General features: G+C 41.7%; 4 protein-coding genes across 4 annotated transcripts in view; 3 read left to right on the forward strand and 1 right to left on the reverse strand.

Moving 5' to 3' along the window:
- The first annotated feature begins 2,613 nt into the window (after positions 1-2,613).
- aard (alanine and arginine rich domain containing protein) lies at positions 2,614-3,348 on the forward strand. Its single transcript, XM_084032180.1, has 2 exons — positions 2,614-2,901; positions 3,072-3,348. The coding sequence occupies exons 1-2, from the start codon at positions 2,683-2,685 to the stop codon at positions 3,192-3,194; spliced, it is 342 nt and encodes a 113-aa protein (XP_083888306.1). The 5' UTR covers positions 2,614-2,682; the 3' UTR covers positions 3,195-3,348.
- A 251-nt stretch (positions 3,349-3,599) lies between these two features.
- On the reverse strand, positions 3,600-7,647 carry LOC311027954 (uncharacterized protein). Its single transcript, XM_084032179.1, has 2 exons — positions 7,371-7,647; positions 3,600-4,883 (listed from the first exon to the last, which is right to left on the reverse strand). The coding sequence occupies exons 1-2, from the start codon at positions 7,551-7,553 to the stop codon at positions 4,584-4,586; spliced, it is 483 nt and encodes a 160-aa protein (XP_083888305.1). The 5' UTR covers positions 7,554-7,647; the 3' UTR covers positions 3,600-4,583.
- A 2,513-nt stretch (positions 7,648-10,160) lies between these two features.
- Positions 10,161-17,844, forward strand: slc30a8 (solute carrier family 30 member 8). Its single transcript, XM_084031906.1, has 9 exons — positions 10,161-10,226; positions 12,087-12,253; positions 14,153-14,299; positions 15,250-15,403; positions 15,535-15,641; positions 15,895-16,007; positions 16,884-16,989; positions 17,217-17,351; positions 17,688-17,844. Exons 1-9 carry the CDS (start codon positions 10,180-10,182, stop codon positions 17,831-17,833), a joined length of 1,122 nt encoding a protein of 373 aa, XP_083888032.1. The 5' UTR covers positions 10,161-10,179; the 3' UTR covers positions 17,834-17,844.
- A 3,564-nt stretch (positions 17,845-21,408) lies between these two features.
- The window catches only part of med30 (mediator complex subunit 30), a 30,640-nt gene continuing 24,844 nt past the window's right edge, over positions 21,409-27,204 (forward strand). The window contains exons 1-3 of the mRNA XM_084032765.1: positions 21,409-21,513; positions 22,295-22,574; positions 24,190-24,348. Coding sequence (XP_083888891.1) covers positions 22,386-22,574; positions 24,190-24,348 — 348 coding nt within the window. The 5' untranslated portion in view covers positions 21,409-21,513; positions 22,295-22,385. The remainder of the gene's footprint in view (positions 21,514-22,294; positions 22,575-24,189; positions 24,349-27,204) is intronic.

The raw sequence follows: 27,204 nt of genomic DNA on the forward strand, positions 1-27,204 counted from the left end.
GGAGACAGGTAGGGATGCTGAGCGTCGCACCTGTACCCTCCGTGATGGAGGAAGTGCTGTATTCAGGTATTTGACTTGAGTAAAAGTACACAAGTATTAAAGTTTTTTTTTTTTAAACTACCAAAGTAAGAGCAGACTACTCGTTATGCAGAATGGGACATTTCAAAATAAGGTAACCCATATTGGATTTTCAGAACTCTCTTAGTAATTAACAAGTTACAACTGTGTCATTCATAGTAATACATAGTGACCTCATGTAAATCCCAGCATGCATAGCTTTGCACAACTCCATAAGTATTACACATCGGGCATAAAACACCTGCTCGGCCTTTAATTTATAATAATGCATCATATTTAGTAATTTGATTGTATGTTTGGTATGCAAAATCAAAGTAGTTGGATATAGTTGTTAAATACATGTAGTGAAAGAACAATATCTAACTCTGAATTGTAAGAGTATAAGTATAAAGTAGCAGAAAATGTGCAATACGCAAAATCCCTCAAAATTCTACTTAAGCAAATGGATTAATTACTTCCCTCCACTGGTATTCACATCGTCACTCCATTTAGAAATGACTAATCTTGCTTAACTTGCTTGCTTAAAAAGTCCTCTGCAAGTATTGTGTTTGGCCATCACATCACGCTGTTATTTTTTTTAGGCCACATCTGACCAGGAGCACAGTGTGAAGAGCATAAGTTCGCTCATGTGACAGAGAAGCAGCTCAGCTGACCATCATTTGACCATTTGACCATTTGACCATTGCAGTCCCATAGGCTCCTGGAGCAAACCGCCTTAAGAGAAGAGGAGTCACTCATCTCTTTGCCTGCATGTCCTGTGACAGAAGTTTAACATTTGCGTAACCTTAAAGACATAAAACGACGTTACATTTTAAGAATGATAGGACTATTCTTGTAATAGTCTTCTGCATTTGCGTGAAAGCACCACCAGGGGGCAGCAACGTTTTGAAAGCTCACAGCATTAAGATGAAACACATGATCCCAGCAGCAATTATTTCATTCATATGAAATGTCGGTGTGTAAAATGGTTAATTGGAGGCTGAGTAGAGGGGGGGAAGGACCAGTACAAATAGGTCAGCCAATGAGTAACTGCATTGCATTTTCTCTGCTGAAGGGACACCTTTTTATGTCTTTTCTACCAGTGTCAAAGTCCCTGATCATATCCCTGCGACTTGTGTGTTACACTCTTTAAAAAAGAAGAAGAAAAAAGTTATCTATCACCACACTTTATTTTAATGCTGCACCATGGAGACCCGACCAAAGGAAAACATCACCACCCACCCCTGCCACCAGTCTGTGTATTTTATTTGTCAGCTTGTTTGTCGCCCGTCATTGTTGCTATACGTCTCGCCCTGCTTGCTTGACCTTCAATACTGACGGTCCAGTAGCTCCGACCTCTTCTCACACTCCGCAGACCTCTGCACTTAAATGGAGTCATAGCTCACGTCTTATGAGCTCTGACAAGTTCTGTCTCTCTCCCAAACGCGCTCTTCCATCCGTCTGTACAGATTACTCCGTGACAGATTTACAAATCAAAGCTATTTATTTAATGGTCAGTGGACTGGTTTTTTTTTAAATAGGGTGTTGGACATCACAAGGTCTTAACTCTCTCTCACACACACCTCTCTTTGTTTCCTATGACGTAGCACTTAAAAAGAGCAGAACATTTTCCCCCTAAGTAAAGAATTACCTTGGGGGGGAAATAAGCATTGACGTCCCCTCCATATGTGTCCACTCTTCCCAGCCAGACCGATAAGTCAGGCAGGAATACACACCCTGTCTCATCTCTGTTCAGAAGTTGAGGAAAAAAAACTGCTCACCGCTGCCAAAAAACCATCCCATAAACCCCACCGGGAATGGACTTAACTCCGGGCACAAAGGGCCTGGTTATATTTCACCGTAGGACGGCCTTTTGTGCCCCTGAATCGGCTAACACTGAGGCTGTGTCCCCTTCCTCGTCCAACCTGTCCGTCTCCTAAGCTGACAAGCAGGTCTTATTTAGGGAGAAGCGCTGAAAAAAAGTCCACTGGGGGTTTGATGGATTTTGTGTGTACACACATACACACACACACACACACACACACACACACACACACACACACACACACAGGGTTGCACATGGCCACTTTGTCCAAATGAGAGCTCACTCTCAACACATTTCTCACACTAGAGTTGTATGGGGGCGGGATGGACTGAGGAAAAAAGAGAGAAAGGGGGGTGAAAGAGGGGGGAGGGTGTGGTGGTGGTGGTTTGGGGGGGGGGGGGGGGGGTCTTTTGAGTTCTTTTTGGAGGCAACAATAGTCTTTGTCCCAGATCTTCCACCATTCTTATTAGGGCTACCGTAGGAGGAGGAGGAGGAGGAGGAGATGGGGCATGCAGGCGCAGGGTAGTTTCTCCATAGTAACAATGACAAAACAAGGCAGTTCAACACCAGGCAGGCACAAGGGATGTTTGCAGCTGCTGAACAGAAGCACACGGACTTGTGCTGCGGAGTCCTTCTCGCATAAGGAAAAGGAAAGGAGACCAGTCCGGAGAGGTGGGGATCCGGTCTAAAGAAGAGAAGAAAAGTGGGGGAAGATTTCCCAGAGTTGTGTAGCCGGCTGTCAAAGGAAGTGACCGGGAGGCAACACGTGAGAGACTCGTCCTCCATACCTGCACCTCAGCATGGACCGAGACAGCCACAGCGAGGACACGTTGTCCACCATGGTTCTGGAGAACATTAAAAACAAACTGATTCACGCCTTCAAGGCTACAGGAGAGTCCAGAGAAAACCCTCACGGCTCCACCGTCAGACCGCTCAGCATTGGCAGCAGTTACCAAGCCAACGAAGAGCTGCGGAGGGCGCAGATAGATGGAGCGATAACCTGGCTGAGGTCTGAACTGGTAAGTTGACTGACAGATTTTGACCTTATTTTATTTTTTTGTGCTTAGAAATGTCTCTGGTTTATTGTTGTTTCATTACTGTAGAAATTTGGAGGGAAAAGGATCTTTTGTTTCTCTGGATCTCTACATCAAACATGCTGATTCACTTGTTTCACTTGTTTGTCATGCAGCTGGAGATGCGTTCACAGGACCTCCAGCTGGCTCAGACACTACTGGGGCTCAACACAGAGATCCAAAGACTGAGGAGGGAGAGTTTTGGAGGCGTGGAAGTGGAGGGGGACGATCAGGAGTAACCGGCCCCAGTCGAGAGCCCCTTCTCTGGGAGAAGACGACTTGAGAGTGACTTGAGGTGGGAAAATGCTGTTATCGGAAGAAAATGTCTCTACAGCAACTGAACAGAAAATATTTGCTTATATAAAATGTGAAATAATAGACACCAGTTGCATGTTCAGTAAAAGGAGGACAATGTGCTTCCTTCTTGTGATGATGGCATTTATTTTAGATGGTTTGCACTTATGCAGAGTTGTACTAAAGAAACCTAGTCGCACATGTTTTGTTTCTTTAGGTCAGAAAACTTTATGAATGTAAAATGAAAATCACTTTTGTCACCGTTTGTTTTGATATTTGATGAATAAAATCAGAACACCATGAGTTATTTCATTTTTTTAATTTAATCTTTATTGTGCTGGCATATTGTGGTACAATAACTGTTTGAAACACTGCTAGAAGAATCGGGTACGGTTGTTGAATACATCCATGTCTCACTCTCAAACAATTCCAATTTTATTCAATTCACAAGTATGTTCTACAAACAGACAACGCGACCAGTGTAATCTTTTTAAACATGGATTTACATGTTGGTTTGACACTAACTTGGGTATCCAAACACAATGTCATACTGTCACCAGAGTGCTTCATCGCTGCACAGAACCATGCATGCAGTTACACCTGTCGAAAGGTCAGCGAGCATAAAATCTATGCAAATCCAGAAAATCAAAAATCAACTCGCTCTCGTTTGTCTACACAGAGAAAAGAATTCTGTCTCTTGCTTTTTAAAACACGCAATTCTACACGAAGACAACAATGATCGCCCTCAGGTCAGCGCTGAATACAGGACTAGTGTGTCCTCTGTCAATCATTCAGGTTCTAACTTAAAGGAATAGTTTGACATTTTTGGGGGGAAACGCACTGATTGCGTCGGTTAGCTTAGCTTGACTTAGCTTGGCATAAAGACGGGGTCAAAGTGGGGTGACTCTGTCCCAAGTCAAGCCATCAGTCGGCACCTCTAAAGATCACCGCTTTACCACCTGTTTGTTTTCTCTCTGCTGAGTCAAATTTGACATTTGGACAGTAAAGACGAATGTTTGCTCGAAGCAAACTAATGCTGGATTGCAGCTTATTTTTGGTGAATTTTCCAGAAATGTTCTTTTATATTCATGCCTGAGATATGATCGTGTTTTATTTTATCATATCGTCGTTCTGAAAATATAACCAACAAAGTATAAATTGTAAGCTAAAGGAGCCATATGTTATTTTGTGCAAGGGTTTAACACATCCTCTTGTCTGGCTTCTCAGAGGGGAAGTGGTTCACGGTGGTAAATTTGCGAATGCATTTTCTCCACCTCGTCTTTGTTGACTGTCTTAGAGGATACGAGGAAGACGAGGAGAGCCGGTTTGAATCTTCAAGGCAGAGAGCTCCTCCTGCTGAACGCTCTCGTCGACGAAACCCTCGAGAGAGCGGGCGGAGGTGTCTTGTGGCGGGAAACGGAAAAGCCCACCTCCCCTGAGCCGAAGTAGACGCTGCCGCTCCCTCGCTCGCTCTCGGAGTCCCAGTAGCTGCCCTCCTCTTCCTCCTCCGCTTCTTCCTCGTCTGTTTCTGTCTCTTGCTCCTCCTCGGACAACTCCTGCTTGAGCTCCTGGATGCCGGAGTGGAGCTCCATCAGCTGGCGGATCAGAGCCTGGTCCTGGGATCGCATCTCCATCTACACATATGGAAGAAAATCGGTTTAGTTTGGTCTCTTATAGGAAAATGAGAGAAATGATCAAGTAAAGAGCCCCGAAAGAAACCAAACTTCACAGTTTCTGCCTTTTCCCGATCAAGCTGAGTGGGTTAATGCTCAGTGAGACGCCTTTCCAGCGTTGCCTTCTTTCAAATGCAAATGCTTTCTTGCTGCTGATCTCTTTCTTCTCTCTTTTTTTTTATGAGAGGCTGTCTAATTGCCTGAATCGTAAAATAAGATATTCAGAGTCCAAGTTTGTCCTAAGGAGTGAGGAATGTCCCGAAAAGAAGAAAAAAAAAATCCCCTTCTGGTCCGATCTGCATTTCTTTTCTCTGTTAATTACAGCACCGGGCTGAGACTGGGCTCTGGTTGAAAGATGGTCCTTTGTGGACACTTGGAGGAATGAGAGAAGAAACCTGATCTTTTTTTTTTTCTTTCTTTTTACCGGCCCTTTTCAAATACTGTGCTGGACACTGTGTATGTGTTTGGTGAGTCTGCCTCTGCCCTTTTCTTTACCGCTCCACGGCAAACTATCCTTCTAAATGTCTAAATCAGGAGGTTATTATGTGGATAACAAAACACCAGCCATCTGTCTTCTGCTCTTCCAACGTGTCTTTTCTAGGAACAAACACAGCACCTTGGGATTTGATTAGAGGGGATGGAACTGCAGCTTCACTCACATCGTGAACAACAGACAGAGGAGTTTTGGACCGCAGTTAAATGAGGTAATGGTTCAGGCTTTCAAAATCCAGGATGAATCTAATTTTTTGAAAATAAATCAGTTTTTTTGTGGTTATGGATGCCAAAATATGAATAAAACCCTGTAGAAATTAAGGTTTGAATCCTTTTATTTGATCAAATATTGACACAGAAGTCCAGAAAAGCTACTTTATGAGTTTGGGGGGCTTTGTTTCATCAACTGTGGTTTCCAAAGCCAATAGACAAACTTTAAATCTTAACTTTTAATCAAACTTGGAGAAGGATTTCTGATATCTACATTTTTATTATTACTAGGCAGATTATTTCTGTTGCTGAACATATGAGATATGATTCAAAAACTTGAGAACAAGTTTAAAGATCTAAATGACTGTGATGAGGAGGCCTGTAATAACTGAAACATTATTTTCATGATATCTGAATGTGAATTCTCCTCGAGTACATGTCAGGTCATTAATTGCTGTTACTCAGCAGGATCTGATGAAACCCAGCAGGAGGCCTCTGTTTTTGCTGGCCTCCTCCTCAGACACGTGGTTCCTCCTCCTCTGTGTGCTCAGGACACTCGGTTACCATGACGAGCTGTCTGGATGAATGCACTAAATGCCAAGTGATATATTAGGCCGTGACAATGAGACTCAGTTGCTTACATAGATGCAAACAGACACACTTGAACACATGACCACACACACACACACACAGGGTCAGAGGATGGTTTGATTATAACAACATGACCCGTTTGCATCTCGGGAACAAAAAGACAATTACTTTCCCTCACAAAAACCTTCAGAATGGCCCACGACGTCATTTTGCTTTGGTGATAAATGACTTGACCTTTGGCAAAAAACGGATAAAGTGCTTTTATGTAATTGTTTACTTTAGCTAAAGGTTTGATTCAATTCAATCCTGCATGTTACCAGCAACAAGCAGTGGAAGTACCTCTAGTTGCCATTGTGAAACCCATGAGAAACTTGGTGAAACCCATGAAAAGCAGAGGAAAACAACCTCACTAATGTTTTTCCACAGCAATGTGAAGCTTGAGCTAAGCTGTGAGGCTGCAGTGTCAACGCCTCTTAGCGAGGGCACCTTTAATTGCTCATGAATTACATTTTTTCATTTATGAAATGATGATTATTTTAGGCTCTAAGGCTCCTTTTTATCTGTGTACGTACATGTGTTAAAAACAAAATATATATGGCTCACAGTCTCACAATTTTCTTACAGATGTTTGTCCCCAAGGTTAGAACAGAAGTAGATAATATTTTTTTTTTTTAATATGCTGCCCCTTCTTAATAATGTCCAGGAGGACCTGAACTTGTCGGATTACTACGGTGGGATTTTAATTAAGAAAATATCAATCTTGTTCGATGTGATTGCTCTTTAATTTTCTGAAATAGTTTAAAAATTGTATGTAATATAACCCCGCCCATTGTCTTGCATATTAACTGGATACTTGTGTTCATTCACAACTTTATAACTTTTACAACTTCATCAAACTTAAGCTTTCTTATGGGCACAACTCCAACATGACCTGTATGCATGGGAATAAAGGGACTATAACAATGCATCATATTTTATCACATGTTTTGTATGTAAAAAGTATTGACGACAGATGTTACATAAATGTGGTGACTTGGAAAGTAAAATAACTGAATATAATATATAAAATACAGGTATAAAGTAGCACACACCTCCAAAATGGTCGGTATTTGAGTAAATGTACATGTAGAAAGGAGAAAGAGGCTCTCATCTTACCAGTTCCCTTCGCAGCCATGCCAGTGCACTCTCGATGTCCACCTTCCTGCCTTCCTCTCCAGCTGTGCACCCCGTCCTGCTCCGAGGAGCCCTGCAGGCGCCCTGCCCCGCCGCCGTGCAGCCATCGAAGGTGGAGGTCTTGCAGGAGAAGTCCCGCAGTCTGTTTAGGACCGCTTCCATCATGTCAGGTGAGCGACGCTCTCGGCTGTAGTGCAGATGCAGCCTCGTCCGATCCCTCCGTCTCTTCCCTTGTGAGATCCCTTCTCAGGTCTGACGACTTATGAGGAGCTCTCTCCCTCTTTCACCCCCCCACCCCCCTCTCTTTTCTTGCTGTCTGTCTCTCAGCAGTGTGGAGAGTGAATGTTGGCCTGACGTCATTGCATTGTCCAGATGCCTGACCTGGAGTTGTTTACCACTGTTTTGGGAGGGGGGGGGGGCTCGTTTATCACACACACACACACACACACACACACACACACACACACACACACACACACACACACACACACAGAGTGATCATTAAGATGGAGAGGAGGCGGACGATTGACTTTAAAAATGCTTCAGGTATTTTAATGTGTTAAAGGAGGATGCAGTCGGACAGACTGTGTGTGCACACTTACAGTCGCCCACGCACACAAACACACACACAGTGGGCTTTATTTAGTGTATATTTAGTGTGAGTAGGACCTTCAGGACCTGGCGAGCGGCCCTGTTGCAGGATCTTGAGAACAGTGTGAACAACCATGTGTAACTAACCTTTCTCGTGCCATTTTACTCTCGCTCTGCAGCCCCTAGCAACCCCACAACACATCCTATTCACACACACACACACACGCACACACACACACACACACACACACACAAAATGCCTTGGCAAGTCAAACACAGGCCCACTTTCTGGAGGCACAGACGATATTGACCAAAATAGCCACATTGACACATTGAAAGCTATTTTTAGAGTCAAACCGACTCCACTTTTAGACCTCTTCAAGAAAACTAACATCTCAACTCTCAGAAGAAAAGAAGGAGCTGTCTTTACGTCTCAATGTGCGATTGTCTCATGTTCTCAACAGGGCTTCAAAAGGGACTAAAGAGCAATGGTGTAAGCTGTGTGAGCCGAGACGTCACCAGTTGCTTTGTGAGTGAGTGTGAATGTGTATAAGTGACAAATATTTTAGGTACAGGCTCTGAAATGTACTCAAAGTATAAAGTAAAAAGTATCAGAAGGACATGGCTGTTTTTTTGGCTAATCTCGTGTCATATTGATAAAAAATAAATAAATAATAATAATAATAATTTGATTCTCCTCAAATGCATTAAAACTGAAGTACAAGCCTGTTTTGGAAATGTACAGAGTAGAGTAGAAAGTACAGATATTATCAATTTGCTGATAATATTTTTAATTTATTTTTTAGTACAGTATTTGCCTCTAGAAATACAACATTGTACTCAAGTGCAGTACTTAAGTAGCGGTACTTAGCTGCATTCCACCACTAGATGCTTAAAAGATCAAACCAAACCAGAAATACAGATAACATGTTTGTCCAATATACCTCTAAAAAAAACTAAAAATGAGAATAAAATTTAATGAATATGTTATTAATTAGCATCCTGGGTTTTAACAGCCTTCTCACTTGATGTACATGGTCCATTGTCCCCACCTTGTGGTATTTAGAAGGAACTGGAGTCTTTCAGGGCTGCACAGTCAGAGATGACCAAACGTGATTTCAATACCACAGGATGGAAGTATGAAAGACATGTTTTAAAACATTTACTGTTTTTGTGTCTGATGTGTTTTTTTTTTTTCTTCAAAAAAGTTGCAAAAAAAGTTTTAAAATTATTTGTCCAACAAACATCTCTGAAAAATAAGTTCTCATCTCAATCATTGACAGCAAAGAGTGCAATTAAGTCAGATCGTCCATCATTTGTGTAGAGCTGAATGAAGCTCGTGTGTGTGTATGTGTGTGTGTGTGTGTGTGTGTGTGTGTGTGTGTGTGTGTGTGTGTGTGTGTGTCCTTTCCACTGTTATTGTGCGCACGATACTACAGCAGCAGTGGAGAGGCGATCACTTCTAGAATCTTTCATCCTTCAATAAACGGGTACAACTAGAAGAAAGAAGCTGGCATCGGTCATATTGAGGCTGAAATCGATTTTCAGAAACGAGACACACTATTGGAAGTCTCGATATCGACCCTAATAATGGAATCTGGCTGGATTCTGGATATGAATGGTGACGATAGAAACGCGCACGGCACTCTTGGTTTGATTGTATAACCCCGGAGTGCCGGCTGCTTCATGGAGGTGGGCGGGTCCACGATGAGTTCTGAAGAAGTGATGAGAGCAGCCGTGTGAAGCGGGATTCATCCCCAGACTTTGAGTCTACATTTAGTCTACATTTAGTCTACATTTAGTCTACTTTGTCTATACGGGGTGTGTCGGATGCCCTCCTCGCGTCCAGATGTTTGGTGTCATCTGTTTTATTGTTAAAGTCTCCACTTTGAGTCCTCGTGTGGCATGAGCATCTTGTGAAGGCGCTGCAGGCGTCCACGTATTTGCACACGGTGCTTGAAAAACAGTAGTAGTCACAAGTCTGCTGCTCCACATAATAGCTGTAGTCAACAGCAGCTCATTCATCCTGGTCGAGGGAAGACACAACTTCAATTTATAGGAATTACGTTTGGAGGAACATTACAGCAGCTTTCCCTCGAATTTGCTATTAGAGGTTTTTTTTTCTTTTTTCTTTTTTTAATTCTGAATTCTGATGTTTTCAAGGATGTCAGGAATTTTTAAAAGGAAGGACCCAGAAAAGATGGTCCTGGTGACAGACGTGGGGACCTCATACACCAATCTGGAAAGGTAAACTTTTTTTAATTTGTGCTATACTGTAAGTCAAGTTGAAATAAAAGAAGAAAAATGTAATTGTCAGTTTACCAATAGTTTTTTTTTTTTATATATCTATCTATTTATCCATACGTTAATCTGAACACATTTTGTGATATAAATCGTAAAAAATTCAATTGCCTGGAGGCCTAATGGCATTCTTTGCTCACGTTCCTTTTATTCTTGGGCTGTTTGTCCACACGGAACTTAGTCTCCTGGTATGATCATTGGTGCAACTACTGTAGACTGTGGAGAGGAAAGGCCCTGAAGGTGTTGAGAGCAGAGAACGCTAAGCCTTAGATGGTTATTAGATAATCCATGTGTCTTCTAACACAGACTTGGTTGGTTGGCTGACCTTTTTTTTCAGACATTTAAAACACTTTCCTTAGCTAACACAAATCCATCATACCTTTAAAATCCACTCACAGCTATAGTGCACATAAAACTGTAAAAACATCAAAAATAGAAGGCATGTTGAAGAACCGGCTTGATAAGCATGAGGAGTGGAAAATAAGTAAATAAGCATTTATTAACAAAATATACTGAAAGTAGGCCTGGGCTATATGGGGAAAATCTATTTTTGACCAAATGCTTCTATATTGATATTGTGACTATATTATAGGGTTGACCATTGGTGCTTTTACAAAATATTTACTTTTTGTTTGATGACTTGACTTGACTTGACATATTGCTGTTTTTGATAAATGTTGTTGTTTATATGGATGTGATCACGAAGTGGGTAAAGGCAAATAATAGAACTGCACCCCGAGTTCTACTTTATTATACATTCCATTCACAAATTACAAACTCCACCTTCAGCGGCAACAATTAAACATTTCATTTGTACCCTATCAAAGCTGCTTGCCACGGACCTGACAGAAATGGGGATAGTTGCACTACCATAAATGACCTGGCACATTATTACGGCCCCAAAAAAATGAAGAATTTGATGAGTCCCGAGTCATCATAGCCCGGCTCCAAAACGGGGACAAAAACGGGAGACGCACGTATACTCACCAAATAAGTTAAAATAAGGTTATTGCAATGTACTAATAAAATCAAGCACTTTGCATAATGTGCAGACGCACCAGAGACAAGTTCTAATGATTATACATTCCAATTACAAATGACAACCCTCTGACTATAACTAATGTGTAATTACCACATGTCATCCATACCTCATTAAAACTGGTTACCACATATTTGGATAAAAATTCCCCACTCCTTCCCCACTGGCTATCTTCAAGTTTGGATCCTCTACCAGAGGCCTGGGAACCTGAGGGCCCTTCAGTATCTCGGCTGTTCCTAGGACTGCACTCTTCTGGACAAAAATCTAGGATGTTGATCCTGTTGATTCCCACCGATGCCTTTATTCTCCAAGTTTCTAGCTCCCCTTTTTGCCCATGGTACTATTTTAGCTTTTCATACTCCTTCTCCCTGATGTTGCCGTTGCTTGTCTGGTGTTTGTCCATCACTACCATGTCTGGTTGGTTAACCATCACCAGTTTATCAGTCTGGATCTGCGGATCTAGGGATGAGACTGTGTTGCTGGTTCCCCCTCTCTTCCTCCTCTTCATCCTCGGGCTTCTGCTGTCTGAGATATTCACTTCACAGGTCATCATGGGGCCTTATGTGCTCCTGGATCTTCGTTGTGTCATCCTGGATAGTGGCCATCCATCAGCAGCTGGTTAATTTGTGTTGCCATGAAGCACAGTTAGTTTCTTAAGCCAGTATGTGGATCATATATATATAGTATGTATTTATTTAAAACAGTAAATCAGTTATCAAAACAAATGTTTAACTGCATTTGCATTGTGATTTTTGACGTACCACCAGCATTCCCAGCCTAAAGACGTTGCAGAGAGACGGCACAGGTGGCATCAAGCATTGTCATGACAACAGCCGAGCACAGGAGGACCGTGTACGAGAGAAGAGGGCCGCCAGGAGGAGGTTGTATGTGGCCTCCTTCATCTGCCTGGTTTTCATGATCGGTGAAATCCTTGGTGAGTCGGCCAGTTTTTCTCTTTTTTCTTTAATGCTTCATCCCTGATTCATCGTTCTGTAGCTATTTTCTTTTTCCATAATCAGTGTAAATCTGATGCGTTTTCAGACTATAAAACCGGATTTATTAGCTCTTATTTATAACAATTTTGATCCTTTACAAATTATGCTCTTAATTCATTTATTTTATTTTACTTTATTTTATTTGTGACTCCTGAACTTTTATTGCTGCTTTTCAAACGTTGAGTTTGCGCTGACATTACTGGTAACGAATGCTTGCATTGCTACCAAGTACATGACAATTCAAAAATATATATATATATGAAAAAAAAAATTGTCCATGAAAGTGACTCCATTTTATCGTGCCTTCCAGCTATTGGCAGTAAATTGACTATTTGGTGAGGGTAAATTATAACACCCTAATCAAATTTAACATTTCAAAATTTAGTTTTTGGCAGAACTTACTTATAACCAGTAGTTTTGAAGAAAAGTTTTCATATAACATAAAATAGATATGAGAGAGGGAATTATAACCTGTTTAATTACCTTTCACTAGGCCGCATTAAAATAGTATTACTAAAAGTGATATTTAATCAAATAAAAGAACGTTTTTTTCAATTCAATTCAATTCAATTTTCTTTATAGTGTCAAATCATGACAGAAGTCCATTTAATTAATTTCTATTTTATTTTTTACTTTTATTTATTTAACTTAATTTTAGTTGTGACTCCTGAACTTTTATTGCTGCTTTTCAAAGGTTGAGTTTGTACTGATAACAAATGCTAGCATTGCTACCAAGTACGTGACAATTTAAAAGAAAAATATTAAAAAATAAAATCCATTTTATCGTGCCTTTCAGCTCTTGGCAGTAAATTGACTATTTGGTGAGGGTAAATTCTTATGTGGTCAAATTTAATATTTCAAAATGTAGTTTTTGGCAGAACTTACTTATAACCTCCAGTAGTTTTGAAGAAAAGTTTTGAACAGAAAATAGATGGAGAGAGGGAATTATAACCTGTTTAACAACCTTTCACTAGGCCACATTAAAAATAATATTACCAAAAGTGATATTTAATCAAATAAAAGAACGTTTTTTCAATTCAATTCAATTCAATTTTATTTGTAGTGTCAAATCATGACAGAAGTCATCTCAGGACACTTAACACATTGAGCAGGACTAGAATATGCTCAACATTTCCATAGTCAACACAATTTCCCAACATCACCCAGGGGCAAGCGTTACAGCGACAGTGGCGAGAAAAAAACTGCCTTAATAGGCTTTTAGGCAGAAATCTTGTGCAGCCCAGGCCCTTGGGTAGTCTCAGTGAAAATATAATTGTTTCGGAATGAATTGTCTGTTTTAGTGCAAATAACCACTATAGATGAAAATAACAAAGTAAAAGGATAAGATTTAAGGTTTACATTGACTTTGGGGCAGTTGATATCATTTCAGGATCGATGTTAAAAAAAAGTAAGTCTGGAGCCTTGCTGTCAGTTTTTTTATTTTATTTTTTTTAACCTTTATTTATCCAGGAAGGATCCATTGAGATTTTACCATCTCTTTTCCAAGGATGTCCTGGTCAGGAAACATTACAAAGCAATCAATCCAAACAGGCGAGAAAATACATAGCAATAGCAAGGTAGCAAAGAAACAATGATAATTGATACAATAAAAGAGACCCCAAAAGTGCAAAACAATTGGAAGCTAAGAGTCACAGGTGCAACAGGTGATTAATAGTTAATAGTTATATTTGTCATCGTCAAAAATTGGAATCACATGTCAGACTTTAAAAGAATCTCTGCATCTTTACGTGTTTTTGTACCGACACATGTATCAATCTAGCATTTCAGCACAACAAACGCCTAATATTGATATTGACTTATTGTCTCTCCTTTCTCAGGTGGGTATTTTGCAGGCAGTCTTGCTGTGATGACAGACGCTGCCCACCTGCTCGTAGACTTCATCAGCTTCCTCATCAGCCTGTTGTCCCTCTGGCTCTCCTCCAGACCGGCCACACACAAGCTCAACTATGGCTGGCATCGTGCAGGTACGGTGTTTACCTTTATCAGCTCTGCTCGGAGGCATTATGTTTTTACGGTGTCTGTCCGGTTCATGGTGGACGTGATATTTCTGGAACCCCATGAAGAGAATTCCTCCAAATTTGGCACGAATGTCCACCTGGACTCGAGGATAAACAAATTAGATTTTGCAGGTCAAAGGTTAAATGAGCTTTAAGTGTTGAAGTGTGTTGTAGGGTTGGGCTGGTGTTAAAGTGTTCAAACTGGTTCGCTACGCTTATAGCTATAACGTTCCTGCTGAGGTCATTCTCACCATCTCACACACACACACACACACACACACACACACACACACACACACACGCACACACACGCACGCACACATGCATACAGGCTGGAGGAAACCGTCTATTAAATAGGGACGCAGTCTGCTAGACTGCTAGTTAAACAAATTATGCCCACAAGATATTTATCTGGGCCGCTTCAGGTGGTTGGCATAAAATCAAACCAGAGTTGGCTTGTAGACCAGGGTTAGGGTTAGGGTTAGGGTTAGGGGGTTAGGGTTAAAGACTCCCAAAACTCGAAAAAATCAACTAAACTCTGGAGTGTTGAATGCCACTTTAAAGAAAGTTCACTTAATGCATATCTACAATCAGACGTTTGGACAGTCGACTGTGTGACTGACGTGAATGAATCATATGGAGATTAAATTTAATCTTGTACTCCTAAGATTTTACTAAACAAACTGTGAAGTGTTAGTTTGGTGTGATAATGACAGCTGAGCCATAAAGTTGGTCTTCCTCCTAATTTTCAAACGGATGTGGACGGTTTCCCTGAAGCTTTTCACCTCATTTGACTTCAGTTTCATGCAACTTTCAGGTTCTTCTTTCATCACGAGCATCTTCCAGGCCGTATTTGACCACGGTTCTTGTTGGGTCTCTCCTGATTCATTTTCCTCCTCCTCTGTTCTCCCATGCAGAGATTCTGGGTGCTCTGCTGTCCATTTTCACCATCTGGCTGGTAACGGGAGTGTTGGTTTACCTGGCCGTGATGCGGATCATCGACAATGACTACACTATTGAAGGCACTATCATGCTCATTACCTCTGGTTGTGCCGTGTTGGCTAATATTTTGTGAGTTAAAAAACACACTCGGTTGTCATTAATACTGGAGAGGGGAGGGCGATACTAAATCTACTTTCATGGACTCTAAGCGCTGATTAGATTCCTACTTTGAAAATCCTTTTTTTTTGTTCTCTCAAAAGCATGGCCGCCATCCTCCACCAGTCCGGCCACGGCCACAGCCACGGGGGTCTCAGCTCACCCGGCCACAGCCACAGCAACGGGGGTCTTACCTCACCTGGCCAAGGGGGTCTCACCTCACCCGGCCACGGCCACGGCCACGAGGGTCTCACCTCACCCGGCCACGGCCACACCCACAATAACGGAAGTGAACACAATCAGGTTGCAGATGTGGAGCAAAACGGGGATGCTCATGGTATGTTCCCAGCGTCCAAGTCATTAGTTAGTATGGATTATAATGGAACATGTAATGGATTATAATATCCAATGTGTGATTATATTTAGCGCATGGGTCTTACTGAACTGCTTTTTTCTTTTTTCAGGAAAGAGAGCACAGCAGAACAACGCCAGTGTGCGGGCGGCGTTTGTCCACGTGTTGGGAGATCTTCTCCAGAGTATCAGCGTGTTTGTCAGCGCCATCATTATCTTCTTCAAGGTTCGGTCTCTGTAATTGTACACAAAGTGCGAAGAAAGCGAAATTCACTCGAATGTTGTGATTTATTTGCAAAAACGGACAAAACTACATACTGATGACAAAAAAGTCCAAAGTCATGCTTTGTTAGGTCTGTCTGCTCGATGATAAGCAAGTAACTTTTAAAATGTTTGTTTTCTGAATGGAGTTTAGATCGATTGGAGGTAGGCTATGCTAACACTGTAGCTGCTCCGTCAACACTTAAAATAATTGAATCTAGGCATAAATATAGAGACCTTGTTCTGGAGCACGTTTAGAGCATGTGTGAAATACATTTTTGGGTCAATAAACTATAAGACATCACGTTCCACCTGTCGAATTGTTCAATATATGAGATCGGGAACATTTTATGGCTCTCAAACATGGTGGCGCCCAAGGCGGCGACTCATAGCTAACAGTGCTAACAGTGCAAACAACGGCATATGTTGTCGTCTCGGAAGCTTAAATATAGTCAGATCCTCCCTTGATTAAATATTTGAACATAACCTGTCTGCTCATCATAAGGGTTTAAAAAAAAATTGTCATGAAATGAGCCAATAAGTGAGACATGAGAATATTAAGCCTTCAATTAGCCAATGTTTTTAATTTACCTGCAGCAGCATAAAGTACTGGATCTCCCAGTTATTAATTCCTGCATTATTTGATAGCTTCCAACCTTCCACCTCTCTGCATTGCTCAGTGCTCAGTGCTCACCCTTGAGATATGTCAAACAACACAACTTTGTGTCCGTCTGCAGAATGTTCAAAGATCTTCCAACGATTACTGCAAACACGACGAGCTTATCCTGCATAAGAAATGTTAAGTTAATTAAACGATTTCCGCGTCGTTTGTTTCTTTCAGCCAGAGTATAAGATCGCTGACCCCATCTGCACCTTCCTGTTCTCCATATTTGTCTTGTGCACCACCTTCACCATCTTGAGGGATATTCTTATTGTCCTGATGGAAGGTGAGACTCTCAATCCCAAAACAAAGATGGTGATGTTGGGACTTTGAAATTGTATTGACTCGTATTCTAGCGTATTCTAGTCCTGCTCAATGTGTTAAGTGTCCTGAGATGACGTCTGTTGTGATATGACACTATATTGAATTGAATTGAAGGAGCGTACAGTGTTTCTAACTCATTTTTTTTTTAAAAACAACACATTTTTTCAAACTTTTCCTTCTACGACTCAGGCATTCCGATGGGGATGAACTACGGCGTGGTGCGGGATGATGTGCTAGCGGTCAAGGGGGTGAAGGCGGTCCACAACCTTCACATCTGGGCCCTCACCATGAACCAGGCTATACTGACAGCACACGTAGCCATAGGTGAGAAACTGCCTGGCAGATGTCTGCACCATTTAACCGTATTCACTTTTTAAAAGTGGCTGCCAGTTGTGAGTAGTCCCTCATCATGAAGGAGTCAAAACACAGTCAGTGGACATATATGGACTATATGTTTGATTGTTTTTTTAAGTTGAAAATCTGAGTACTGCAAAGTACTAAAGTACTAAAGTACTTGGTTACTTTTAGCCACTGGTCTCTGGGCTTTGTTCTCTTCTTTTATCCTACACTGATGCGCTGAAGAATTACAGTGTAAACACACAAAATGACTAGCATTTGTTTCCTGATATTTTCCCGTTCGTCTTCCTCTCCTCTCCACAGACGAAACAGCGGACGCTCAGACCGTCCTGAGGGAAATAACACAGGCCTGTTTCTCCTCCTACAACTTCCACGCTATCACGATTCAGATGGAGAGGCAGGCCGACCTGAAGCCTGGATGTTCCCTGTGTGAGGAGCCCAAGCTGTAGCAACCTGCCTGGAATAAGGCCCAGCTCGGCTGTAACTACGGTAACGTCTGCACTGCTGAGGTGCCTGAGGACTTTTTGCTTTTACTGTGACACGAATGCCAAAGACATAAGTCTGTGCCTCCCATTCCCAAAGAAATATTTACAATGACAACGAAGCATGTGCCTGAAGGCTTGCTTCTTCAATGAATGATCCTTTCCCCCTGTGTGAAGTTTTAATCCCAATGAACTGTATAAACTAAATGTTCATTTCATATGATTTTTTTTGAGTGTCAAATAATTTTCTGGTGATTTTCTGGTGGACAAATATTTGTAAATGCAAACACTAAATTCAGTCGACGGGTGACAATTCAAATAATTATGGATTATAATGCAGTGAGGCTCTCGGGTATTCTGTACATTTACTCTTCTGTCCTCTTTTGTTTGGAGAAGTAACCTTTTTAAATATGTATTTGTACCTCAATTATGCATTAATCAATTAAAACTTTAATAGCTCGTGCCCCACATGTCTGTGTTCTCTGGCAATAAAGTCATTTTTCATGAGAATAAAGTAATATTTTAGGGAAGAATCTCTCCACTGCCTTTGTACACTTATAAGGTGAAATGAATTATCCAATAAAGGATTCCTTTTCAAATACTTATGGGTCTTGCTTTCAAAGTCTAATTTACAATGTCATAAAATCCTCCATGATGAAGCACCGTAGTCATTTAACCCTTCACTGCCGACGCCAGCTCCTCTGTTGCTGGGCAACAAGCTCATAAACGGATCCATTGTCTTGAGGGCCATGTTTATCCCTGTTAACAGCCTCCCACCTCCTTGACCTTGAGCCCGTTTGTGTCATTTTTTATGGACCATGAAGGCCATGTTGGGGTTCCAGGGGCGTCTGACATGTCACTGACACTGAAGTGTTTTACGGCTTGTTTGAGGTTGACCTCCTTCTCTCGGCCGCTTCCTGCAACGAGAGATCTGTGTGTCCTGAGCCACAGCCGCACGGTCAAGGGCATCATAAATATCATCATTAATCATGAATATCGTCATTAATAACTGCCGCAGCTGGCCGGAACCCACTTACTTTAAGTGTTTTATTTTGAAAATGTCTACAGTTGTTATGGATGATTGAGTAACTTCAGAGATAGATTAAAATATCACAGTTAATAAAACTGTATAAAATTAGCACCACCCTTCCCAGCTGTAACTTGGCATAGTCACATGGGCCGTCGTGGAGGGCGCAGAATGTCAGGGGGCGCTCTCTTGTGGTGACATCATAACATAAAACAACATAAAACGTATTCTCTGGTGCAGCAAATTGCATATGTTGATGGATGCTTCAGTGCAGTATATTTGATTTGAACGGCTACAAAAAATAAAATAAAGAAATCAAACATGATGGAACACATGACTGCCCAGCTACAACTACAGCTGCCTGTTTGTACAAGGAGATGGACTTCAGTTATTGACTGCCTTAGTTATGGTTATAGTATAACTAAAGACACTATTCATTAACTAAGAAATGAAGGTATTACTTAATCATCAGACACGAGGAGACGCCGACTCATCAGGTGCACCTGTTACCGATGGATATAATACTTTATTATTCCCTCATTGGGAAACTCTTGAGAAAATACTGTCTATTTATGTCTTCTATTGGTACGACAAGGTGCTTAATTCAAATCACATAGATCAGTATTAAGCTGGCAACTAAAATATATTAACTATAGAATTCATTTATATGGATGAAAGTAACACAGACACACACACACACACACACACACACACACACACACACACACACCAATGGCAGCAAGCCACTGCTCTAATTTTGGGGACAACAGGGGATTGAGCTGACAGCTCAATCCTGTTATCATCAAACAACCCTGTCCTTAGTGCATTAAGGCAACGTCAAAATACACATGTATACAGTGTATATGCACGCCAACCCATATGCTCGTCCTTCCACTATACACTTCATCCCTTGTTCCTCATACCAGAAGTATGAAAGAGATTTTCAGAAGTGAATGTTGCTGTGAGCCGCCGAATGGACTTTGCATGCCGCTGCCTTTCGAGCAGGCCATTGTACACCCTCCTCTCTCCCTGTGAACTTAGCCCTAGAGGGACAAGATCAGTGCGTATTTAATTAAAGCATGAGTAATGCACCACGTGGCTAGATAATCCATTTTAGTCCTGATACCCCCTCAGCTAATAATTATTACACAGATTGTGTTTCCTCACAAGGCATGTTCTCATTTTTACCTTTTGCTCTCCAAGTCTCTTTTTTTTTTTAATTTAATTTAATTCTCTGCTTCTCTTCTTCCGTTCACTTCCATTGCAACCACCTCTCTCTCCGTCAAGCTCCTGCTGTCTTGGCCTCTCATTTCCAAGGTCCAAACCCCTGAGACTTTTTTTTTTTTCTCGTGTCAATGTCAAATGTATAATTCAGAAGCAGAGCAGGGAAAGCAATTCATATCAGTGAATCAGTGAACCTGCCCCTCCTGCCACTCACCTTCAATACTCTCTCGTCCCAATTAAACACAATAAGAATACAGGCTGGATGATTGTGGAGAAACTCATTTCCAAATTTGTATGCATCAGTTGGTCTGTTTTTATGGCAGATGGGGATTGAATGCTCATTCTTCCTGGCAAACTAACCAGCACTCCTTCTGCAATTAAGAAGTTGCGGGGATTCGAGTGAACTTGACAGTGTTTTTACATTTTGCATGTTGCAGATAATGTTTTTTTTATTTTCTTCTAAGAAAGATAAGTGAAAAGAAATGACTACAGGTTATTATTACACCAAATGTGTTCCAGATAGAAGGAAATTGAATTCCAGCCCGTAACCCCAAATCTGAATGAATAATGTAAATTAAGTAATAGGCATCATAATCTACTTTTTCAGCCCCACTCAAGCCTGAAGGCAAAGCCTTTCTTTTTTCAATAAAGCTCTTATTTCCAGTCTCTGTAAGTCAGAGCTGTAATTCTACTGCAACGACAGAGCGCATGGAAGCAGCCTGGCACAGAGAAATGTCTATTTCTGACACCTCTCATATTTCAAATGAATTTAAATTCTGATCACTCGAAATAATCCAAGTACAGCTGTACTGTATAGGCTAAGTAATGAATGGATGGATGGCTGCATTGAGGGATTTAATTTAACACAGAATAGACAACATAGACATTTATGGGTTGAAGTTGAATTAGACTTAGCCGACTAAAAAAAGTTATAATGACCCATGAGAAGCAATCATGTGGCGTAAATTGCCCTGAAGGCTGATGAAGTCAGATGTGTGAGACTTGGCTGTTATATATGAGTAGACCAGCACAGGGCGCTATTACCCTAAATAGCCCGAGCAGAATTTGCAGTGCGCTTTGCTTTACCGTAATGCCATTAGGCTCGAAACATTGGAGAGAGGTGGTCAAGTAATCAAAATAAGAACAAGGGTAATATTTAATCTCGAATTATATACTATTTAGATTGTGTGGATTAGAATTTCTTCATTTTTAATAATAAATAAATAAATCGAATTAAATCCTAAAAATGATATGTTTTGGTGGCACTTCTACTTCACCATTTACCGTAGCCAGTCAGCGCCGCCGAAATCTCGCGATATTTGCGGCAGCAGAAAATCCTAGGAGCAGAGCAGGGAACTTGACATGTCAACAAAACTGATACATTATCACCACACAGGTAACATTACACGTTGTCTAATGTGCTGTTAAATACACATGAGCACTCACTACGGTGTTTCACGTCGGACCGGAAGATAAGACGACACGCGGAAAAATGAGCCGAGAGAACCGCTGTCGTGTGTGTGTGTGTGTGCGGTGTGACTGTCCACTTAGCTTTGCTGTCAACCACTCCACTTTTACATGTTGGCTAATTAACCCGCTATCAGACCGAATGCTTCTGGGTGTGGTGTGTTTAAAGACCAGCAGAGCGTCTTGAAACACATTTGTATCGACGTAAAGGCACGTTTAACGGTCTCCGGCATTCAACTTCTTATGAGAGGCTACAGCCGAACGTTAGCTCGGAGACTTTGTCCAATCTGTTTAGCTCGACGACACGTTTCGTTTTAGTTGAACTGTGCCAGATGTTAGCTGTTAGACGGCTCTGCTACATCTGCCGAGTGCATAAATGGTACTTTATCAACCACCGTGGCTGGTTTCTCTCCCTATATACACACACATAGAAACTTTTCATTACGCAAACACATTCAATAGTTTCCTGCTTATAGTTCATTCATTTTGAACTCACTGTCTACCTTTATTTTATGTTTAATATGTAACTTATGCACTTTTTTTCGTTAGTAAGATTGTTATTTTTCTGATTTTGTTCCTCTTTGAGAATTGTTTCTTTGCCAACAACTGTTGTAATTGTAGATATGGTAATAAATAAATAACAAAAATGCGACTGAGTAGCTAAAGCCTAGTTTCTCCCTAATCCCACCCCTGTGAAACTCTTCATGCAGGCATGTAAGGGTGTCTGGCTGTGGAAAAGCCTCACAGGTAACCTCACCTGGACCTAGACCTCCTCCACCAGCATCTTCACCTGCTGTCTCCATGACAACCCCTCCACTAGTGTCGCCCTTTGGCGGGCAGCCTCCGCCACCACAGCAGCAGCAGCAGCAGCAGCAGGCCCAGGCAGCACGTGATGTCAACACGGCCTCTTTGTGTCGGATCGGCCAGGAGACGGTCCAGGATATTGTCCTCAGGACCATGGAGATCTTCCAGCTCCTCAGGAACATGCAGGTCTGTGTCGCTCTCAGGCTACATTGCTTGTCAAATGTGGTTTCACTCCCCACTTCAGTTTTCTGTTTTCCTCTCCTGGCTTTTTTTTGGAAATGTTTCCCAAGGCACTTATTTCCATAAAAACATAAAACAGCAATATGGAGACACAAAATAACTGAGCAGGTCTATCCAAAAGATGAAACAGAAGAGTATAATGATAAAAAGGCAAATGACGAAAACAAAGTTTAAAAAAAAAAGTACTGAAGTAGAAGTAATAGGTCTAATGGTAACACGACAGAGCACTATTATGCAAAACAGCTGGCATTCAGGAAGGCGATTCTTTAATGTGTTTGGATTCACGATTTAAAAACAAGTCGGTAACATCAACGCAAGATCAGCTCAAAAGTTTGCACCGGTGCAAGAAATGCAAAGAAGTTTATATTTCAGGTGATGTCCGGGAATGTTTTTTACTGTCTTAGTTAGAGTTCTGCTCAGGCTCAGCCTCGACTGCTAGAGCCAAAAGTACAAAAAGCAAGTCTAATTGTCTTTTATTTATCATCTATTGGTAAAATATGCTTAATGTTGGGAATAAGGAGTCCAAGCAGTGTTGCATTTGTGAGAAAATGCTGATGAATCGGGCCTTTTTTAGACCTTTTTTTAGGCAACTATTTAGTATCAGGTTGTTGAAATCTTTATAATACTTAATAATGTATATTTTCCAACAATGTATGACATGTGTTTATTATAGGGAATCCAACACTAACTAAACAAGGGTTTTTCTCTATTTCGCTTTCTTGAAGGACCTATTTTAGAAAACAAGCCCAATCCAGACAAACTTTTGGTTCTTAATATCACTTGAAATATTATCAATTTGCAGTCCTTATGAGTCAAACTGATCCCTCAAACATGTGCCCCACTTTTACTCTGCACATTGTTGTAATCAAGTGATGGCGGGGGAAGCTGTCGAATTACATTAAACGTTAAGCGAGTGGAAATCCTTGAGGATTCGACTGAGAACGTCGGTTTGCTCTGCGGTTCACGGGTAGTTCAGCTCTGATGGTAACCTGAAGACCAGATCAGCAGGGGTTTATCATGGATGTCTGCCTCCTCTGAGATGCTCCTCCTGCCCCTAGTTAAAATCACAGTCTCCGCAGGCCTCAGCCACACAATGTACCAACAGCATTGTTGTGACTTGTTTTTTTTGTCCTTATACTCATATCAATTCTTTATTTATCTTCCGTGCCTCTCTCCCTGCTGTCTCCACCCTGTTTTTCCCGTGTCTTTCTCTTCACTTTGCTTGCCCCCGAAGGCAGGCTTGTTTCACGTTATGTAGGATGTTTATAACAAGACAGCGCTACCCCAGAGGCTTGTCGAACCTCTCGGTAAAAACATGTGTTGTCGCTCTTTAACACCCATCGTGGTTAAAAGCCAGTGATGCCGCCTGAGAGCGCGTGAAAAAACATTCAAAGTGCAGCGACTTAAACTGTGATTTTGTGATTACCAAGACCAGTTACTTTTGCCTAAACGAAAGCATGTTAAACACAGTTTCACCATCAATTTTCTTTTTATTAGCACAATCAAAATGGTATGCTTGTACTTTAATCCAACGTTTTTTCTTCTGTGGTGTTTTCTTCAGCTGCCTAACGGAGTCACTTACCACCCGAACACCCACCAGGACCGGCTGGGGAAGCTACAGGAGCACCTACGGACGCTTTCCGTGCTGTTCCGCAAGCTGCGCCTCGTCTACGACAAATGCAATGAAAACTGCGCTGGGATGGACCCCATACCTCCAGAGGTGAGACGTGGTGACACGCTTTTCTTATATTAATGGGATTTGGGCCGGCTTGAATACAGGTTATTATTAAAACCCAGTTTTTTTGGACGCTTATGACAGTTATTAGTCAAAGAATATATTGGACCGATCACACAGACGGACGTAGCTTTCAGGGTTCAGGAACTGAAGTTGGTAAATAGGACATTGGTGATATCCTGGAGAGTTGACATGTAATTACTTGCCGCCGCCAGCGGGAAGGCTTTCATAGACAACAATAAGTGTTGTGTTGTGACGTGTGTCAGCCACTGCAGGTGTGCGTTTGCCCTTTATGCTCTCTGTCAGGTAAAATGCAGCTTGACAGACAGCACTGGCGACACAGTTGTGTTATATTAACCCGACCCAGAGTTCAAACTAATTGAAGTTGCTTCACTCTTAACTTTCTCTCAATTTTTTTTCATACATAAACGTGATGAATGCCACCTGTGCATAAATGAGAGCATGTTCATGAGAATTGTAAATTAGCTATGCTTCCTGCCTCACATGTACTGTAATGTAGTGTTAATTTTTATGTCAAGGAATGAGGGGGGTGAGGAGAGCTGTCTTTGACCTGAGGGTCGTACTGTCACTGTAATAAAGCAGAAACAGTTCGATATGAAGAATATCTCGTCACAACAAGGCGATCAATGGGAGGGGTCAAATAATTTAAGATGTTCATATTGATATTTTAATATTATACGATAGCATGAATAGCCAATTATGAATTAATGGCGATGTCTTTAGGCTATATGAATATATTTACAATTGTGTGAGTCTATAATTGGAATTGCATAAAACATGGATAATAGCGGACTAATTGCTGATGACGACAGGTCGTTAATTGTGTTCATATAAGAGAAAATGAATAATCCACAAATATGTGAATGTGGCAAGTTCTCCCAAAATCCAGGCAGAGAATTTTTTATTGTAGCTACTTTGTTGTCGTGGTGGAACTGCAATTGTAGTTTACTTGACTGATTCGTCACGATCCATAAACTTCAACACACCTTCTATATGCTTGTCATGATTTTTATTATTTTTTGGTGCTGTCAGCCACTGCCTCATATAGCTTTTCACACAATCTACCTGCTAAATTAGGAATCTGTGAGTTTATAGGAAGTAGGCCAATGTAACTGCCACTCCTCCCTCACACACACACACACACACACACACACACACACACACCCTTACCCTAGGGGACTCTTATCTCACCTACTCCCTCTAGGTCTGTCTTTTCTCTGCTCGCAGCAGATTCATTGGTGGCTTCAGGTGAGTCTCCAGAGTCTTTTTACCGCTGATTACGGTTCGCCATCCACCTTCAGGAACAGAACAGACACTCGAGCTCAGCCACCCTCCCTCCTTCCCTGCCTGCACACAGAAATACACATGCATGTGCACCACTGTGACACAATAATAGACGTGCATGTGGTGCACTGTAGCATGTCACAAATGCACTCAACGCACAATGGCCCACCGGGCGTGCCCTGTTCGGGGCTGCATTCAGGGCTACAGCTAGGCTATCCACCGCTGTTTGATTGGATTTATGACTGCGGCAGTCCCTTCCCAATTTCTACAGATTGGTTTGGAGCTAATCTCCCTCACCAGACTCCTGCCGAGGATAAAGGAGGATGTGGGAGGAGACCGGTCTCGAATTGAAGCGTTTTTAATGATCCATCCACCGGTTGTTGGGAATGACTCTCGTCTGCAATTCTGCCCCAAAATCAAAACCACTTTGACATTTTTCCTTTTGCCGTCATGGTGTAAACGCTCATTAAGTCATCATGCCATCTAGTTATTTTTGCCCTTCTTATTTCCAGCCTATTCAAATGTTTGCTCATTTCCCCTCGAGGCTGAGACCCAGCCCAGCGCTGACCAGCCAATAGCTCGGCTCTCCAGGTTCGTCTGGGGGCCGAAGGTTTGTTGATTTTGGCCCCGGCACGCCACGCCGTTTATCATCGCAGGATTCAGGTGCCCGTGACAGCCGCTCACTATTGGCTGCCTCGGAAAAAACAGGAAGTCGAATCAATGACTCGGGCAGTGTGACCTCATTGCAGCCTAATTAGCAACAGCCCCATTTAATGAACAGCTGGACCAAATGCACACGTCAGCGCTTTCCCCTTTTATATTTCCAGCTGTCGTTCTCTGCTGGCGAGATGCAGCTTTTTTCCTCCCTCTCTTTTCTCAAACTGTCACACTTTCTGTGTTTTTTTTCCCCCTTTCTTCTGATCTTGTGTCTGCTTTCTCTCTCTGATACCTGCTCAATATTGTCTACCTCTCCATTTCCTCCTTTCTCGCTCTCTTTAAATCACTCTCATTCTCTCTAGCGTTCTCTTCTACTTTTCCTCCCTTCCCTTTTTTCCTGTTGTTTCAGGTCTTCCTCCAGTCTGTCATTTCCTGCACTGTTCACCCATGCTATTTCATTTCCCGCTCCCCTTACACGTTCACCCCGCTGTTTTGTTGCTATTTTTTTTTCCCGCTTTGTGTTTTCTACCGTTTCCTTTTTTTTTTTTTTGGTCTCAGCGAGGCAACCAGGAGAACTTCATTAGCCCATTCTTCTCTGTCAGCCAGGAAACCACATCCATCTTTCTGTGGAAGAGGCAGGGGTTATGACTCTCTCACACACACACACACACACACACACACACACACACACACACACATAATACACTCTCCATCCATGTTTCCCACCCTACTCAGCACATTTCATTTTCCCCTCAGTCGCTGCCAAAGTCAGCCTGCTACCTTTAAAATTCGATATGTCATTGGCTTCGGTTTGAAAATTATCTAATGAAAAAACTTTCATCTTTTCCTACTTAAAGTTTCCTTGGGCTCATAGTTTGT

This window comes from Eutrigla gurnardus (genome assembly GCF_963514095.1).
Source record: "Eutrigla gurnardus genome assembly, chromosome: 17".
Classification (NCBI taxonomy): Eukaryota; Metazoa; Chordata; class Actinopteri; order Perciformes; family Triglidae; genus Eutrigla; species Eutrigla gurnardus.